At 48.7% G+C, this 14,723-nt stretch overlaps 7 protein-coding genes across 8 annotated transcripts; 4 read left to right on the top strand and 3 right to left on the bottom strand.

The window, feature by feature from the left end:
- Positions 1 to 505: 505 nt before the first annotated feature.
- On the bottom strand, positions 506 to 3,389 carry PV09_02323. Of its 2 annotated transcripts, XM_016355342.1 has the most exons (4): positions 2,914 to 3,389; positions 1,039 to 2,863; positions 671 to 981; positions 506 to 620 (listed from the first exon to the last, which is right to left on the bottom strand). In XM_016355342.1, exons 1-3 carry the CDS (start codon positions 3,240 to 3,242, stop codon positions 910 to 912), a joined length of 2,226 nt encoding a protein of 741 aa, XP_016216478.1. In that variant the 5' UTR covers positions 3,243 to 3,389; the 3' UTR covers positions 506 to 620; positions 671 to 909. The 2 variants fall into 2 exon arrangements, with proteins under 2 accessions (XP_016216478.1, XP_016216477.1); XM_016355341.1 differs by having other exon boundaries at positions 506 to 981.
- Positions 3,390 to 3,525: 136 nt separating this feature from the next.
- Positions 3,526 to 4,864, top strand: PV09_02322 (uncharacterized protein). The gene has a single exon (XM_016355340.1). It carries the CDS (start codon positions 3,544 to 3,546, stop codon positions 4,810 to 4,812), a length of 1,269 nt encoding a protein of 422 aa, XP_016216476.1. The 5' UTR covers positions 3,526 to 3,543; the 3' UTR covers positions 4,813 to 4,864.
- On the bottom strand, positions 4,792 to 5,636 carry PV09_02321 (uncharacterized protein). The gene is made up of 3 exons (XM_016355339.1): positions 5,510 to 5,636; positions 5,434 to 5,449; positions 4,792 to 5,363 (listed from the first exon to the last, which is right to left on the bottom strand). The coding sequence occupies exons 1-3, from the start codon at positions 5,550 to 5,552 to the stop codon at positions 5,138 to 5,140; spliced, it is 285 nt and encodes a 94-aa protein (XP_016216475.1). The 5' UTR covers positions 5,553 to 5,636; the 3' UTR covers positions 4,792 to 5,137.
- An 896-nt stretch (positions 5,637 to 6,532) lies between these two features.
- Positions 6,533 to 8,255, bottom strand: PV09_02320 (uncharacterized protein). Its single transcript, XM_016355338.1, has 5 exons — positions 8,086 to 8,255; positions 7,147 to 7,994; positions 6,892 to 7,097; positions 6,724 to 6,842; positions 6,533 to 6,665 (listed from the first exon to the last, which is right to left on the bottom strand). Exons 1-5 carry the CDS (start codon positions 8,197 to 8,199, stop codon positions 6,612 to 6,614), a joined length of 1,341 nt encoding a protein of 446 aa, XP_016216474.1. The 5' UTR covers positions 8,200 to 8,255; the 3' UTR covers positions 6,533 to 6,611.
- Positions 8,256 to 8,394: 139 nt separating this feature from the next.
- PV09_02319 (uncharacterized protein) lies at positions 8,395 to 10,104 on the top strand. Its single transcript, XM_016355337.1, has 2 exons — positions 8,395 to 8,877; positions 8,925 to 10,104. The coding sequence occupies exons 1-2, from the start codon at positions 8,699 to 8,701 to the stop codon at positions 10,078 to 10,080; spliced, it is 1,335 nt and encodes a 444-aa protein (XP_016216473.1). The 5' UTR covers positions 8,395 to 8,698; the 3' UTR covers positions 10,081 to 10,104.
- Positions 10,105 to 10,285: 181 nt separating this feature from the next.
- PV09_02318 (uncharacterized protein) lies at positions 10,286 to 11,045 on the top strand. Its single transcript, XM_016355336.1, has one exon. It carries the CDS (start codon positions 10,491 to 10,493, stop codon positions 10,920 to 10,922), a length of 432 nt encoding a protein of 143 aa, XP_016216472.1. The 5' UTR covers positions 10,286 to 10,490; the 3' UTR covers positions 10,923 to 11,045.
- A 1,779-nt stretch (positions 11,046 to 12,824) lies between these two features.
- On the top strand, positions 12,825 to 13,733 carry PV09_02317 (uncharacterized protein). The gene has a single exon (XM_016355335.1). It carries the CDS (start codon positions 13,073 to 13,075, stop codon positions 13,406 to 13,408), a length of 336 nt encoding a protein of 111 aa, XP_016216471.1. The 5' UTR covers positions 12,825 to 13,072; the 3' UTR covers positions 13,409 to 13,733.
- Positions 13,734 to 14,723: the final 990 nt, after the last annotated feature.

Below are 14,723 nucleotides of genomic sequence, written 5' to 3'. Positions count from 1 at the left end.
AGATCCACGACTGAGTTCGAAGCTAGAGGCAAAGTGTGGTTTTAATGTTCGATATCTGTGATGGGGCGGGGTGACAAAGTGGCAGATGGACTGAAGGTGCGTGGACTTGCACACAAGAAATGGTGTCTCGACGTATAATTAGCTTCCATTACTCGCTAGATCGGGTCGATACACCAAGAATTGGTGATTTGGGCTCATGGAGGCATAACACACCTTTGAGATGAATGGAGCAGCGCTCAAGGTACGAATGAGCAAGCCACTATGGAACGTGTGCGTATCCAAACGAGTGTGGCAACGGTTAGGGGCAATTTGAGAGCAAAGAGTGACAATGAAAGTGGTTTTAGAAAATCCAAGAAGTAAGCGGCAGGCCAGATTGGCAAAAGACAGCAATGAGTGGGACGGAGTGTGGATGGTCGGTTGTTTGTTTGTTGATGATTAGGAGGAGACCCCAGAACCACGAAGGAGATAAATAAGATAAAGCACGGCTCCCTAACGAGCAGCTTGAAGGCAGGCGTATCCGGCATTATATATTCCAAATACCTAGGGCGCAGGAAAGAGCCAACCGGGGAAGATTGGTCAGGCTGAAGCCTCGTCCCCTGAGGAGAAGAAATCGTTTAGCTCTTTGTTGCTTTAGAGACCAAAGTTTCTTCAAATTCAATACAGGGCTTACATGTTTTGGTTTCTCTCACCTATGATATGCTCTTATTATTTTTGTCGGGTGTATAGCCATGTAAGTATATCAGCCAAGCCAGTCACGTGAATCTATCAAGCCACTGAGGTTCAATTATATGGCTCTTTTTTAAAGGAAAAAACACCAGATCGCTATGCCCTTCCATCACGACATTAATCCTCCTTGAACCATTGGAGTATGTTTTGAACAGTACGGTAGCGAAAAATTTCCCTCATTGATCATCGTCGCCTTTTTCGCATCTCCTGTGTCGGCTCGAAGGCGTCATCATCATCCGAGATCTCATCATCACTCTGGTCACTCATAAGTCAACTGGCAAATAACTAAGCAGCGTCAGCCAGAAAACTTACAATCTCAACCGGTTTGGATCGCGCAACGCTCCTGCCTTTTGTAGTCCGTGAAGTAGACTGTGAAAAATTCAACGTGCTTTGCTTCGTCTTTGCCGATGTTTTCTTTGCAGGCGCCGCCCTCCCAGTATTTCTTGTAACGGAAGCCGATCCAGTCTTCTTAATGACTGGAGATTGTCGAACAAACATGTCTTCATCTTCCTCTGATATAGCGAGAACCATCTGTACATCGGACTCTTCGTCGTCATCTTCCTCTTCAACAATTGGTTTTTTTGCTCGATTACCTCGGGTACTGGCAGTTGATTTTTTCGATGCTGAAGCAGTCTTTCTCGTTGATGCCATAGCAGTATCTCGAGAGCCTCGTCCTTGACCTCGAGCTGTGCCCCTTCCACGATTGGAATTTTTAGTTGCAGACATCACAGAAAGGGCATCTTCATCATTGTCATTGTTATCTTCACTCTCCGAATGATGGATTGCTGCTGGTTGATCCTCCCATGACCCGTTAAGGTCTGAATCCCAGTCTACAGGCTTCGGATTCAGCCTTGTTGTACGCTTTTTAGCTCGATATTGGCCTCTCGCGAACAAGTCGTCCAATTTTGCCCGAAAATTCCCCATGGCTTCTGTCACATCATCATCATCGTCACCCTGGTATTCAAATAAATGTTTAGTGTGCTCTTCGAGAGCTTCCGCAACAAAGTCATGCATGACATGCTTGTCGCCTTTGTCCACAAATTGACTGACAACATCTCCGAAGCGATTCTGAGGGAGGATTTGAAGATTCTGAGCCGCCAGATACTCTTTGATAAGCTTCTCAACTTTGACCGAATCTAATGTGAGCTCTGAAAGACGTTCTTCGTCCGGCATATCAGGTTCGTTCTTGTCTTTTCGTCGTGTGGCGGTTTTCTTGCGATAAAACTGGACAACGTCTGACGAATTAGCGACATGATCTATAAAGCGATTCGAAAACCGCTGTGGATTTTCGCAGTCGAAGCGTCCACCGTCCGGCGCAGTGTATTCAACCCGTAAACGAATCAATGGTAATGGTACCTCGATGTCTTCAATATCCCCTTCTTGAGCTTCTATATACTCTTGCTTTGCTTGTTCAATCATCTCTTCGACGATACGCTGCAAATGTCTTGTGACCTCGGCACGATTATTGTCCTTTTTCCATACGTTTTTCAAAGCACGTTCTTCCGCCAGCACAATCTCGCGCATTACAAATGGTCTCACTGTTTTCAGCCGTATCGGCTCAACCTTGAACTCTTTACCAGTAATCTTAAGAAGAGCAACTTTTTTGGGTACTGCTTCACCAGGCATCAAAGAAGTAGCCACGGAAGAACCAGGTTGAATGACATGAAAATTCATTTCTGGATTGTAACGAGGTTCAATTATGCACTCGTGCTCGTGGCCCCAAACGACAAGATCAAGGAAGTCGGGCAGAAAGTTTTCTGGGAGATACCCGGTCGTAGTATGCGCATGATGATTTTGATGTACAGCCATGAGGTTGAACCAATCATTCTTCTGCGTGCTAGGCTGATAGAATTTCACTTTGCCGTCACGAAATGTTCGGAACAAACGCTCATCGCGAACATTGCTCATACCATATAGAGCAAGTTTGGTGCGTCCCTTTTGAAGAAGTATGGGCTTGAGTGTGATATTATCTGCTTGTGGAGTCTTGCCAAAGTAGTTCACGAGACCAGACATTTGGAGCAGATCTAGAGCCGCAAAGTTTCCCTCCTCAGTAGGGTCATCATGATTACCGTGAATCGAGAAGACAGGAATGGCCACATTAATATTTTCGTCTTCGTAGTTGACATGATCGAAAAGCCTGATAAGTGTCAACATACCGCAGCAATTCATAGAGATGAAAAGGCCTACCCTCCAAAGTTTTCGCTAGCATCACTCAGCATCTCCAGTTGACAAGGACGATCGCCTAAACAGTTCAGTCTTAAGCTCCGCATGACTTGGAACATGCTCTTGCGGGATGGCTTGTTATCGTGGAACAGGTCGCCAGCCAGCAGAACCATATCAACATCACGAGACCTCGCAAGCTCCATAATCTCGTGGAAGGTCCTCCAAGAATCATCCTTTCGGACTTGATCGCGTTCATTGTATCCGACATGATTATCTGTTGCCACCAAGATTGTGATTTCATCGGCTTCGGTCATGCACGCGTCATCCTGTGGCGTATTTCGTTGGCGCGGCATATTCGATTGACACTCATCGATGTTCACGAAGGGGTGCAAAGGTAGATGCAAAAGAAGAAAGGTGGATGTACATATATAAACTTTTTCATCCACAAAGCACGAATATTCTTTGTGCCTTTGGATATCGAAACTTCTCTCTCCCCTGAGATACAGTTTTGAAGCAAAGGCAAATCTCTGGAATAGGCATCATCGCGTGCTTGACCCGCTGTCACGTGGGCGCTGCCTTGGGCTAGTTCTAAGTTAGCGAGCTGTCTTGAAAGATTTCACTCCCTGCAACTGCAGTGCCCGCCTAACGATTCTTATGATTGCAGAAATGGCAGAAGAGGACGAGGACAACCTTCGAGGGCCATCCTTGACAGAAGATCACGACCCAGAAGAGGAAATTCAAGACTTTAGATTTCTTCTCGCTCAATCGCAAAAGTTGCCCTCCAGAGGTGTAAAAGATTTTGAGCCTCATGGCACAAACCTCCAGCAGTCGACTCTCGAAGCAAGTCGAGAGGCTATGCACATTGCTCTATCACATAAACGGTTCCACGGACCTGACAAATCAAGAGCAGTCTACGATCCTGACGGCAATGGTGCATGGGTTTTTAATCCCATGGGCGTATGGACGAAGAGCGTAGGAAGAATGATACCCGTGCCAGGCAGAGTGACAAATTTACCGCCAGACGCAGAAGGCAAAATAAGAGAGCAGAAGCTCATGAGGATGTGGTTGCTTCCCGAAGAGGCACTGTGGCTCGTCGAGAGAGGATCATTGGACATGAGGTACCCTGCCGAGGCAGGGCAAGAGGAGGATGAGGGCTTACCTATGAGCTTACAAGGTGCTTATGCGGCTTTCATTGGGAAGGAAAGTGAGGGTGGATTGACGTTGGAGCAATTCATTGTCTATCAATATTTGAAGAGATGCGGATACAATGTGTATCGGGCACGGTACAACCTGCATAATATTCCAAGGCCTGCGAGCAGTGCCATGACGGCACAAGGCATGACGCCAAGTAATTCGACTACCTGTGGATTCTGGCAGTGGCTAACTGGTACATCAACATCAAGTGGAAATAACGGAGCGAAACTTGGGCCACTTGTCAAACCGGGCCTCTATAGGAGCTACAACGACATCTTCCAACAGCTCTCTCTCATTCCATTCCATGATCCAAAATTGCAGGCAGCCGCCCAGCCGCCCGATACAGAGCGTTCGGATCTTGCAATTACATGGCACGTCTACAAGACCGATCCGAAGTTCAAAAAGTCCGCACCAGGTCCACCTGACTTCTATATCATAGTTCTTCCTGCACGAGATACATTCGTTCCCACGGATGCAGAGCTCGACGCTCTGCTTCTTCAGTCCCCGTACCATCCCCCCCAGCCGCAAGATGGATTGAACATGAAGTTGAAGAGAGGCTATAGAAATGTTATTATCGCGATTGTGGATTCTGGGGTGCTTAGCTTTATCGATGTAAGCGACGCGGGCTTTGGCTGCGAGAAGCTATGGGATCGTGAGCCAACGAAAGGTGGAAAGAGTGGCGGCTCCGGGAAACGAGGCCGTGGACGTCACCGAGGTGCTAAGACTTGAATAATTGTGATACCCCAAGAGCATGACACGTGCTTCTAATGATACATTCTACTACCACGTAGTTGATACCAATACGTGTACATGCCATTCCTGTTAGTGTTCCGTTCTATATCATGCATAACGTCCATCTCTCTTGTTTTCGGACCGGAGACATTGCTGCGAGAACTTTTCTCTTTGAGTTCACTTGTATGGATTCTACAGATGATCTCGTGCCGCTTTATTCTAGGCTTTTGAGTTACTGCGCCCTCCTCAACCATACGCTTCTCCTAGGACAATCAAGAAACTCCACCGTAATGCAGCAATATCGGGCATTAGCATCTTCCGCTCACTTATTCTTCGTCTTCGTGTAGCTAAATCGTTTTCTCGTGGGCGAAAACTCGCCGAGTTTGTGTCCGACCATGTCTTCCGTCACTGTAAACTCGTGGTAGATCTTTCCATTGTGCACTTGAAACTTGAGGCCGACGAAGTTTGGCAGAATTGTTGCGGAGCGAGCGTGTGTTTTAACTGGAGGTGCGGTGGCCTGGCCCGGTCCCGTTCGCACGATCGGGAGACTGGAAAGGATTAGTATTTGCGATTCGATGATAATGCTGATGACGGGTATTTGGCATGTAGCGAACGTACGGGACAATGTTAGGACCTGCGCGTGAAATGTTAGCATAATGCTTCGACATAGACATGACCGTAGATGGACACAAACCTTTCCACACTGATCGCTTCAGGAGAACCCGCGTAGGAAACATTGGTGAATGAATGAACTATCTAGACGCAGGTCGGACATATGAGAGTTTGACTGAGGATGTGGTTCTGGTCAACCAGTTCTACCAACTTTGTTCGTAACCCAAATAAGTCTAGTTTGCGGCGGCACACACCAATTCCATTCCCTTCAAAGCAAAGCCTCGCATAATATCGTATTTCCATTCGACGTCACTTGACTCTGCATACGGCTTGATGGTTGCATAAATGGCCTCTGAAGTGTTGGCTTAAATTGTATCTGACGCGCTCGTCGCTTTGATGCCGCCGTTGTTCATTATCTTACCACGAGGTCCAATGGGGTTAAAATACCTTGTCCAGGAAGTCAGATACGAAATTTCCACACCATCGACGAACTGGGGCATACAATTTATTCATGTAAATCAAATTCACTCAGTTCTATTTTGCCGTGAAGTTTCATTTCTTACTCCTGTTCTTGGGTGCTGCTCTGCTCATAAAAGAACCAACCGATCGCATGTGCATTAACTTTATAGTGGCTGAACTAACTACGATGTCGATGTAAGCGTCGAGTCTTTAATGAAGATAACTCGAGAGTATTTCGATGATCTGCTGTGTGAGAACTATTTTGTGTCTGGAAAATACTTCAGGTAAAAGCTAGTGTCAAAGAAAGACTTGTCATAACAGCGAGTAACTGCAACAACCGCGAGCGTTGCCTGACGGTAGTGTCAGTATAAGTGCATAGTATACAGTTTTCTTCATGCTTGTGACGTCTTAATAGACGCTCTACGCAACAGCAGAGAATAAGCACAAATTTAAGAGCTTAGAAAATTGATGACATAACATTGTTCTCCATATGTTGGAGAATCTGAACATATCGCATTGACTCTAGGGTTTAACTGTTCGTGCGATTCATCCTTGCGAAGATACTGATGCTAAAACAGCAGCGTTGTGTTAAAAATTTTTTTTTTTTTTTTTTTCGAATCTACTTTTAAGCAAATTCAACAAAGTAGGAGGAATTCACAACAACAACAACAACAACAACATGAAAATGTTTTACAAGCGTCGCATTCTTGCTGAATGTGAATTGGTTAAGTATCGCTGAAGTTGCTTGTCGAGTTAGGCGCCTTGAAACCTTCAAAGTACTATATTGTTCTAGTTAGGTATGGATCATGATCAAACGCAAAGTCGTGTGAGACATACCTTCTTCCTGAATTTATTCAGCTCGTCGGCGCTGCCATGAATTTCCTTTTTTGTACGAGGGAAAACCTCTCCAACGAGGGAGTCTGGAAGCCTCGAGTAGGTGATCAGTCGCCTTGACCCTGGAAGACGTTAATAGACAGATAATAGAAACCATGAAGTGAAGCCTACATTTGTTAAAAGATTGGATGCAAACAGACACAAGACTGAAATACGGATTCTGCGGTATTGCAATCTCGATGTCTTCGTCATTCGCGGTTGGTATCCACATGGACAGTCTCCCCCCGTCTACTAATGTTGCTGCAGCAAAGTAAAGCAGATCATCGATCATTGCATCAAAGCTGTATGCTTTCTTGGGAGCAATAAATCCAGGACGGCTGTTTAACTGTCAGTACAGCAAAAGATAAAATAAGGGTAAAAACCAACTAATGCGCCGGGACTCCGTCGATAATCAGTTCCTCGCTAGGTAGTCCATCTCTTCGACCAAGCACCTTGACTCCTTCCCGTATCCCATATGGTGGATCACATACGATTCCGTCCAGCCAACGTGCAGTTCGCAGAGGCGTGTTCGTTAAGTCAGACGCAAAGCCATCTAACCATAGCGATCGCAAGCCATATTGCTGGAAGCTTGTGCAGATATTATTATTCGGCTTACCCCTCACCACTCTACCATCGATGTCGCTACCCATGGACACAGCCCCAAAATGTGAGCACGCAATAGGGAAACTGGCAGTTCCAACGAACGGATCGTAGAACAGCTTTCCGGCACTGGCTTGAGCCAAATTCGCAGTTATCAGTGCCAACTCTGAATCCATAGAAGTAGTGTTGATATATTTTCTTTTCTTCAAGTCGTATCGCACGATCGCCGATCTTCCCCCCGTTCCAAGGAATCGACCAAGAAACAGTCTCTTGGGATTCTTAGAGAATTCTCTCGGCCTCTCGCTTATGAGCTCGTACTCTTCGAAGACGTCAAACTCATGCTCTGCATTCTTCATTCGTATGGGTCCTTGGAAATCGAGATAAGAGAACGACTCGATTATGTCTCGATGCTCACTGGACGAACGTTTCCCTTGGAATCCATGGACCTTGAACCTGAACGAGTCATGCTTGTAAAGATCCCACAGCTGATGCGATCGGCGACGAACATCTGCGTGAAGATCTTCGTAATTGTCCGCGGTTCCCCAGAGCTCATATATAGCATCAGCGAGGATCGATCTCGAGATTAAGCGTCGAGCATCGGCCTCACATGGAAGTCGTACTATGCAAAATGGCGACTATGGTGTGTCAGATACATATGGGTTTTATCGAAGGTGCACGCCGCAAATTCAGTCAGGACACGTTACGGTGGATTGGTCCATTGCTCACATCAGTCAAGTAGCTCAAAAATTCTACATTGATTTGAGCAAGCTCAGCTAAAGCCTCGATCTCTGGTTTGCGGAACGTCTCGTGCATTTGCACGAAACGGATAAGATATTCCATACCGGGCTAGACGACCTTGACCATCCAGACAGACGGTTTGTATTGACAAATTAAAGACGCAAAGCCATATTACATTCTCGTGACTCCCACCGCGCGAAAATGCAAAGTTTGGTCTGAAAAGGGTTTAGCTTCTGCCAAAAGCGGAGTTTCACCTACTCCTGAGTGCTCTTTCAAGACACCGCAAGACCTCGTGTCTGCTTGACTTTCGGCGCTACAAGATGCACGGTCATCGAGAAATTAACTTTGCCCAATTGCTGCTCAACAGGTGCCTGAGAAATGCTTGTCTGTGACTTGTCCCGCGTGCAGTGACTCAAACAATACAGCTTCTCAGCCACAGTCAGTTTCTCTGAGGCTGAACTGGTAGAGTTCATAATGGCGGTGATACCGGCTTCACTTCACTGCCCATAACTTCATTCAGAATTTTCTTCTTGACTCCGATCAACTCTAATTATCAAACTGGATTCCTCTCGCTGCCATTTGATATCTTCAACGACTCAACATGGTGGAGGCCGAAAGTGAAGTGGTAATTGACTGGGGATATCTTGATCCTCTGATCCAGGATTATCTACCTAACGGCACCTCGATCGAAAGGATGGACTTTGAAAAAATCGCCTCTACCGAAGCTCAGATCGACCACATGAAGGAGAGACTTATGTGCGCGCATCTGAAAGCGTCGAAGTATAGCTCACTCCAGTTCTTTTTAAAATGTGCTAACTCTAGCTAAGGAAGTCGAAGATCGAGTATCAATTGGGTGAACTAGAAGCGAAACTTGCGAAACTCAAGGACGGGCACGAAAAGGTTGCCAGGGTTCTGCGACAGAAAGCCATTTCCCTTAAGGCAATGCCCATTGAGCTGCGAGAGGCTATTTTCGAGCACATATACGTGCAATCCGAACCTATAGAGGTCTTTTGGTCGAGAATAGGCAACAAGATCGTGTACAAGATGCCGATGGATACGGCTCTGTACATGAGCTCGTTCCATGTCGGACCCGACCTAGCACACGAAGCAGCGCGGGTGTTTTACAAGAAGAATACCTTCGCGTTTGTTCGCGTTCGGACAGGCCATCCGTGTCACTATGGCGGAGGGTTCTCCTATTGGAACCAAGACCACATTGACGGCTGGTTTCAGCATGACCACTACGGCTCTGGTGTTGCCCCGAAGGAATTTGTGCGCAGCGTAGAGCTTCGACTGGATCGCCCCGCTCGTTGTTTCGAGAGCTGCATCATTTACGGCTGGACAGTTCCAGAATATATCAGACTCTGCAACCATTTCGATTTCGAGACGATAAGCGGCAGCATAACCTTAAGTTCGCAGAACGATCGCGTGCGGATCAGGTGTTTGCTTCGATACAAGACCATCCGACGCATTTGCTTCACCCTTCCTTGGCCGGAACTTTGGCTCGATACTTTGGTTCGTACTATCAATCCCTGCATTCACGAGTTGAAAGCCGCGGGCGTGGAAGTCTCGCTCGTGAAACCAGGTTCCTCGCACGGAGTGCCAGATCGAGATCTAACCAGCATCTTCGACACGCCAACAAAAAGCGACTGCGCGCTGTATTATCAATTCACGAAACGAAGTTCTGTCTTCGAAGACGACAAGAAGCGTGACCTCTTTGAAACGTGGAAGGCCATTGAAGCAGGACGCCATGCAGTTGATGAGCGAGGTGGAGAGATCTTAGAGGCATATAGCATCGAAGCCGAGAAATTGGGTGTCATTAGGGTGTGGTTATCTGAACATTGCGCGGTACATGAATTCCTCAAGAGAGAGGGCGATGCGTACAAGGCCGTCGACGACATGATCAGAGAATTCAAGAACCTCTCACCAGAGGCCAGAGATCTGAGACGGAGGTTCTTTCCAGCAATCATGAATCACATTCAGTAAACATATACAAGTAAAACAAGAAAGAGTTTTTTTTTTTTCGCCTGAGGAAAGCTCTGCTTTCAAGCAGATCACCTCCAAATCAAATCAAAACCTTGGCTGTGTTTCTCAATTGGTTTTGCGCACCATCCTTGAGCGATTGTTTTCGAAGAGGGATGGCTAAAATGTAGAGCCTCGGCTTGTCTACTCCTGCACTCAAATGCGGAGAGCCATCGCCATTCGCCGCGACACACTATTTGGTCCTCAATCAAACGTCCGAAATATCTAGTCAACAAAAACTCAACTGTTCCTTCTTCTGTCCGCGGGCCCATCCTTGAGGAATTTCCATCTCCTGTTCCCAAAGCTCCACACCTCTCCATCTGGACACTCCGAGTCGGCCAGCCCTGACTCGCAGTTACCCACACGCGCCAAACATGGCCTTTGGACTTTGGACCTCCAAGCTGTCGGCGGAAAAGTCAGCAGAGGTGGCGAATCAGTTCTTCAACGCCATCGAGTCCGGCGACTTCGCCAAAGTCGCGGACATATTCGCTGCCGACGCGGAGATCTGGCACAATCCGGACGAGGTCGTCGTCCCACCGACGACAACGCTACGGACACTCAAGGCCATGCACAAGTACATAGCCAACATCAAGTACGAGAACAAGCAGGTGCGGTCATGGCCTGGGGGGTTTGTGGAGCAGCACGTCCTCTCGGGCGTGAGGAAGGTGGACGGAGGAAAAGTTCGCCTGCCTGCATGTATAGTGTGTGAGGTGAACGCGGAAGGCAAAATCACCAGGCTGGATGAATACTTTGATTCTGCTGCCCAGAACCTGTTTTCGAGACCTCCTGCAAAAGCAAAGATGTGACGGGCGCGAGACGGGTAACTCTTGTTATGGGGTTTAAGGAGGCTGGAGCCCGGTGTCTAGCAAATTTTTACTCGATTTACTTTTTACCAAAAAAGAGGCAAAGCATGCGGTTAACCTTTGATGCAGCTTGAATAAACTTGAAGATCAAGCAAAAGCCAACTGAACTTATTCTCCCGATGGCTGGGCGAGTTTCTTGCTAGGCTTTGGACGGACGCTCCCACGCTCTTTCCGAATGCCCTTCCAGCTCAGGATGTCACCGCTGAGTATCTGAGCTGGGCGACTCCCAAAACTCTAAAACGAGAAGCAGAATCGTCATAGTGATATAGAGATGATGCAACATGCCAAGTGACTTGAGCACATGCGGGACCTTGTTGACCCGGATGCCTCTTCACGTCAAGCAGAGGCTGGCGATGCCAAAACGACTGGCGAGACGCCTCACGAGGGATCAGCCTTTGTCGTACGAAGCGAGAAGGTGACACAGAGGAAAAAGTCAACAGTCACGATTCTAGCCTGACAATTTCTCGAAGCAAAGCACAACTGAAGGTCGAGGGCTCCACCTCCTGCCTTCGCCACATGAGTCGATGGCTTCATCATCAAACGGTCACTTGATCCTATCGAAGCAGTCTCTATCCTAACCTAGAGCTCCCAAGGATTGACTCGTGAATGTACAGTAAGGAAAAACGTCTTGGCGATTCGAGCGACAGCCCTCCATCGTCCGATCCGGAACAAACAGCAGGGATAAACACGTCAAGAAAAAGGTGAAAAAAAAAGGGAAGGACAGAAAGAGAAGAGCAGTCCATACTCGACACGATGTCGACAGACGCCTCAAGGGGTTGTTGTGTGTCGTACCGGAAGGGCCAAAATTCTTCACGTCAGCCTTAGCTCCCAGCCTCGCGTACGCTTATTTTTGGGAGACGTGGAGCAAGCCGCCTGCACAGAGGCGACCCCCAGGACGACGAAACGGGCCGACGGGGCTCTCCCAGAAAGAAAAAAAAATGAAGGGGCGAACACTAACAAAAAGCCAAAAGGAGTTAAAAACAAAAAGCGGGCGCAGGAAATCAGCGGCACAGGGTAGATAGAGTTTACGCTTGGAAGCGCTATGCGGGCTACGCGGAGATGCAACGCCGACAGCGGGTACCATGACAGCCGTGACAAGACCCCTTCAGTGCTAGTGACGGACGTGGGCCGGACCTTACACGACGGACGAAGCAGAGCCCGTCTTTTGTGCGACAACCACGCTGCAGCGCACTTCGAAATAAGAGGAGGAAGAGGAGAGTGAAGGGTTTGAGGAAAGGAGGGGGGAAGGGGGAGGTTGGGCTGAGAGGAGGAGGGGTCGGTCTCGCCCTGCATTCTGCATGCGCACGCAAGGTGGCGATACGGGCGGCGGCGGAAGCAGCTGGATTGCATGATCTTAAAAAAAAGTAAAACAAAGAATCAGCGAGACGACGAGCTGACGATTCCAGAACAATAATGTGGAGCTGCGGCGCGCTGTAGGTACGGTGGCGCGAACGTGTACGATGCAGCATTGCAGGGCAGACGAGGTGGCAGTCTGCGCAAGCGCGTCCGGCAGTGCAGCTGCACTTTCAGCTTTCGGTCGCGCCGCTTTTACTCTTGTCGGATGCGGACTGCGAAAAAAAAAAAACGAGCGCTGAGATCTTCCTCGCTTTGTAGCTGCGGGTGAGAGAGAGAGAGATCGCGATAAAGCGAGAGGTGTGCGTGTGCGTGTGCGTGTGCGTGTGCGTGTGCGTGTGCGTGTATGGGTGGTTCGAGAAGGCGCGTCAAAAGCTGGTTTCTCACACACGCAACTAGCAATATCAAATCAGGTTTTCGTCCCCAGTTAGATCGCGCGACCAAGAGCGACGGTCCCAAAGATGTCAACACACACGCATCCACACCCACCCACACACACACACACACAGAGACACTCACTCACACCCACACGCACACACGCACATACATACGTACGCACACACCGCCTACTCCCTTTTCTATCCCTCTATCTCCTCGGGGTGCACGTACCAACCTCCTCTTGGGAGTGTTTGGTGCGTGAGATACGGAGAGCGTACGGATAGAATACGAAGAATGCACGGAAAGAGACGCAGCCGGTGCGACGGGCGAGTGAGGACGCCCGACAGACTGAAGAGCTGAGTATGACGAGTGCACGAGGCTCTGGAGTAGTCGTGACTTCGATTCTCGCACAGAAAAGTATAATCGCTTGGACCTGCGCGGCCGCTGACCTGCCACATCGTCACGACGTGCGGCGCGAGGCGGGGCGTCTTCATCTCTTTCTTTTTGTTTTTCCTAGCTTTTTATTTTTCTTTTCTCCCCAGGATGGCAAAGGCAAAAAAAAAAATGGGCTCAAAACGTCCATGTTGACGAGTTCCATTTCCGGACATGCATGGCTGCGAGGGCTCCCAAGAACAGCATGTCTCTTGTTCTTTTTCCAACTGCGTAACGTTTGTTGTAATGTGACAGCTCGCAAATAATAGGCCACAAGGGGAGTGCATTGGGAATGTAGCTGCGCTACTCCGTACACGCTACCACACTCTACGACACTACACTGATCGATCAAGTCCGCGACTGGCAGAGAACAATAATGGGGACACCGTTGTCTTCAGCATCTTGGTTGAGCCTAAGTCGATATTGCTAATAATAGTCACGCGGAACCGTCACATGAAAGTATTTTTTATTTTTTGACAAGCAAATGGCGGCTTCTGTCAAACGTTCGACGCCTAGAGTTGGCCCACACCTGTTGCGCATAGACGGAGCACGCGCGCGATGACAGTCGATTGGATCAGAGCAAAACGTCTGTACGGATGGCTATTCTGCTTTCCATTCAAATATTCGCGTTCGCGCAAGAAGACCTCCATGCGCGCGTCCATATCTACACACATTTCCCTCCCTCCGCCGCCTCGTACAGCAGTCAGGCTGATACCGCGTTGGTCGACCGTCCAATCAGGGCTGCCAGACCCCCCCAATCATTGTGCGCAGCGTTGAAGACGAGAGCGAGCTACCCCGCAGCGGCGCGCTGCGTGAACGCCACAGGCCTCCTTGCTAGCGTCCACGATTTATCTGACGACATCCCGGCCCCGCAGTCATCCACGTGCGATACCTTTTCCTGCTCCAGTCTGGGTGGCGCATCTTCCTGCCCAGCTAGCCAGTCTAGGTGTACCGTATCTTACTAGTGAGCAAGCTTCCTCATTCGCGGACTCCCGCCCGGAGAACTGCGGCCGTCTGAAGCAGAAGGAGAGCGTGGGTACGGAGCAGTGTAAGTGTGTATGTGTGGCGTGCATCACACCTTACGAGATCGCAGCGTCATCAGAATCGATCGTGCTCGCCATTGTATAGTTGGTGGGTGCGAATACGAGACTGAGTAAGAGAACACGCGTTGTTTTTCTCGAGCTCCGCTGATTACTTTGATTACTTTCTTTTCCGTCGCATCCGTGCCGAATCGCGAACGCTGATGCAGAGACATAAAACAGCGGCTCTTACGGAGAGGACGGCAAGAGTGCCGCTCTGTAGGACTCGGACGGAACACGGATCCTTCGTCGATCTACAAACCAGGACCAGAATTCCAGCTGCTTGGGCGGATTTGTGTGACGGGCATATTGTACGCTTAGCGTGCAATGGCTGCTAGCTTTTCCAAGGTAGGTGCGTGGCGTTGCTAGAGAGCAGATTTTGCGCACGATCCACGATGCATAAACTTACGGCAGTCTGGACTTATGAGAGGATTGTCGACGATGATGAGACTAGATTGGAAGACGTTCGGAAGAGACAAATGGTTGTGCAATACCGCCCACC

This window comes from Verruconis gallopava (genome assembly GCF_000836295.1).
Source record: "Verruconis gallopava strain CBS 43764 unplaced genomic scaffold supercont1.6, whole genome shotgun sequence".
NCBI classification, from domain to species: Eukaryota; Fungi; Ascomycota; class Dothideomycetes; order Venturiales; family Sympoventuriaceae; genus Verruconis; species Verruconis gallopava.
Note: the sequence above shows the minus strand (reverse complement) of the source record. Positions and strands in the feature narration are given on the sequence as shown.

Excerpts from the sequence above, each read along its gene's own strand:
- PV09_02319 (XM_016355337.1), top strand. The coding sequence starts at position 8,699 with ATGGTGGAGGCCGAAAGTGAAGTGGTAATTGACTGGGGATATCTTGAT. Across the intron at positions 8,878-8,924 it reads GCGCATCTGAAAGCGTCGAA|GAAGTCGAAGATCGAGTATC; the intron begins GTATAGCTCACT and ends ACTCTAGCTAAG.
- PV09_02321 (XM_016355339.1), bottom strand. The coding sequence starts at position 5,552 with ATGTTTCCTACGCGGGTTCTCCTGAAGCGATCAGTGTGGAAAG.
- PV09_02318 (XM_016355336.1), top strand. The coding sequence starts at position 10,491 with ATGGCCTTTGGACTTTGGACCTCCAAGCTGTCGGCGGAAAAGTCAGCA.
- PV09_02320 (XM_016355338.1), bottom strand. The coding sequence starts at position 8,199 with ATGGAATATCTTATCCGTTTCGTGCAAATGCACGAGACGTTCCGCAAA. Across the intron at positions 7,098-7,146 it reads GACGGAGTCCCGGCGCATTA|CCGTCCTGGATTTATTGCTC; the intron begins GTTGGTTTTTAC and ends ACAGTTAAACAG. Across the intron at positions 6,666-6,723 it reads TGAATAAATTCAGGAAGAAG|TACTTTGAAGGTTTCAAGGC; the intron begins GTATGTCTCACA and ends AGAACAATATAG.
- PV09_02323 (XM_016355341.1), bottom strand. The coding sequence starts at position 3,242 with ATGCCGCGCCAACGAAATACGCCACAGGATGACGCGTGCATGACCGAA. Across the intron at positions 2,864-2,913 it reads GCTAGCGAAAACTTTGGAGG|GCTTTTCGATCATGTCAACT; the intron begins GTAGGCCTTTTC and ends GACACTTATCAG. Across the intron at positions 982-1,038 it reads GATCCAAACCGGTTGAGATT|AGTGATGATGAGATCTCGGA; the intron begins GTAAGTTTTCTG and ends ATGAGTGACCAG.
- PV09_02317 (XM_016355335.1), top strand. The coding sequence starts at position 13,073 with ATGACGAGTGCACGAGGCTCTGGAGTAGTCGTGACTTCGATTCTCGCA.
- PV09_02322 (XM_016355340.1), top strand. The coding sequence starts at position 3,544 with ATGATTGCAGAAATGGCAGAAGAGGACGAGGACAACCTTCGAGGGCCA.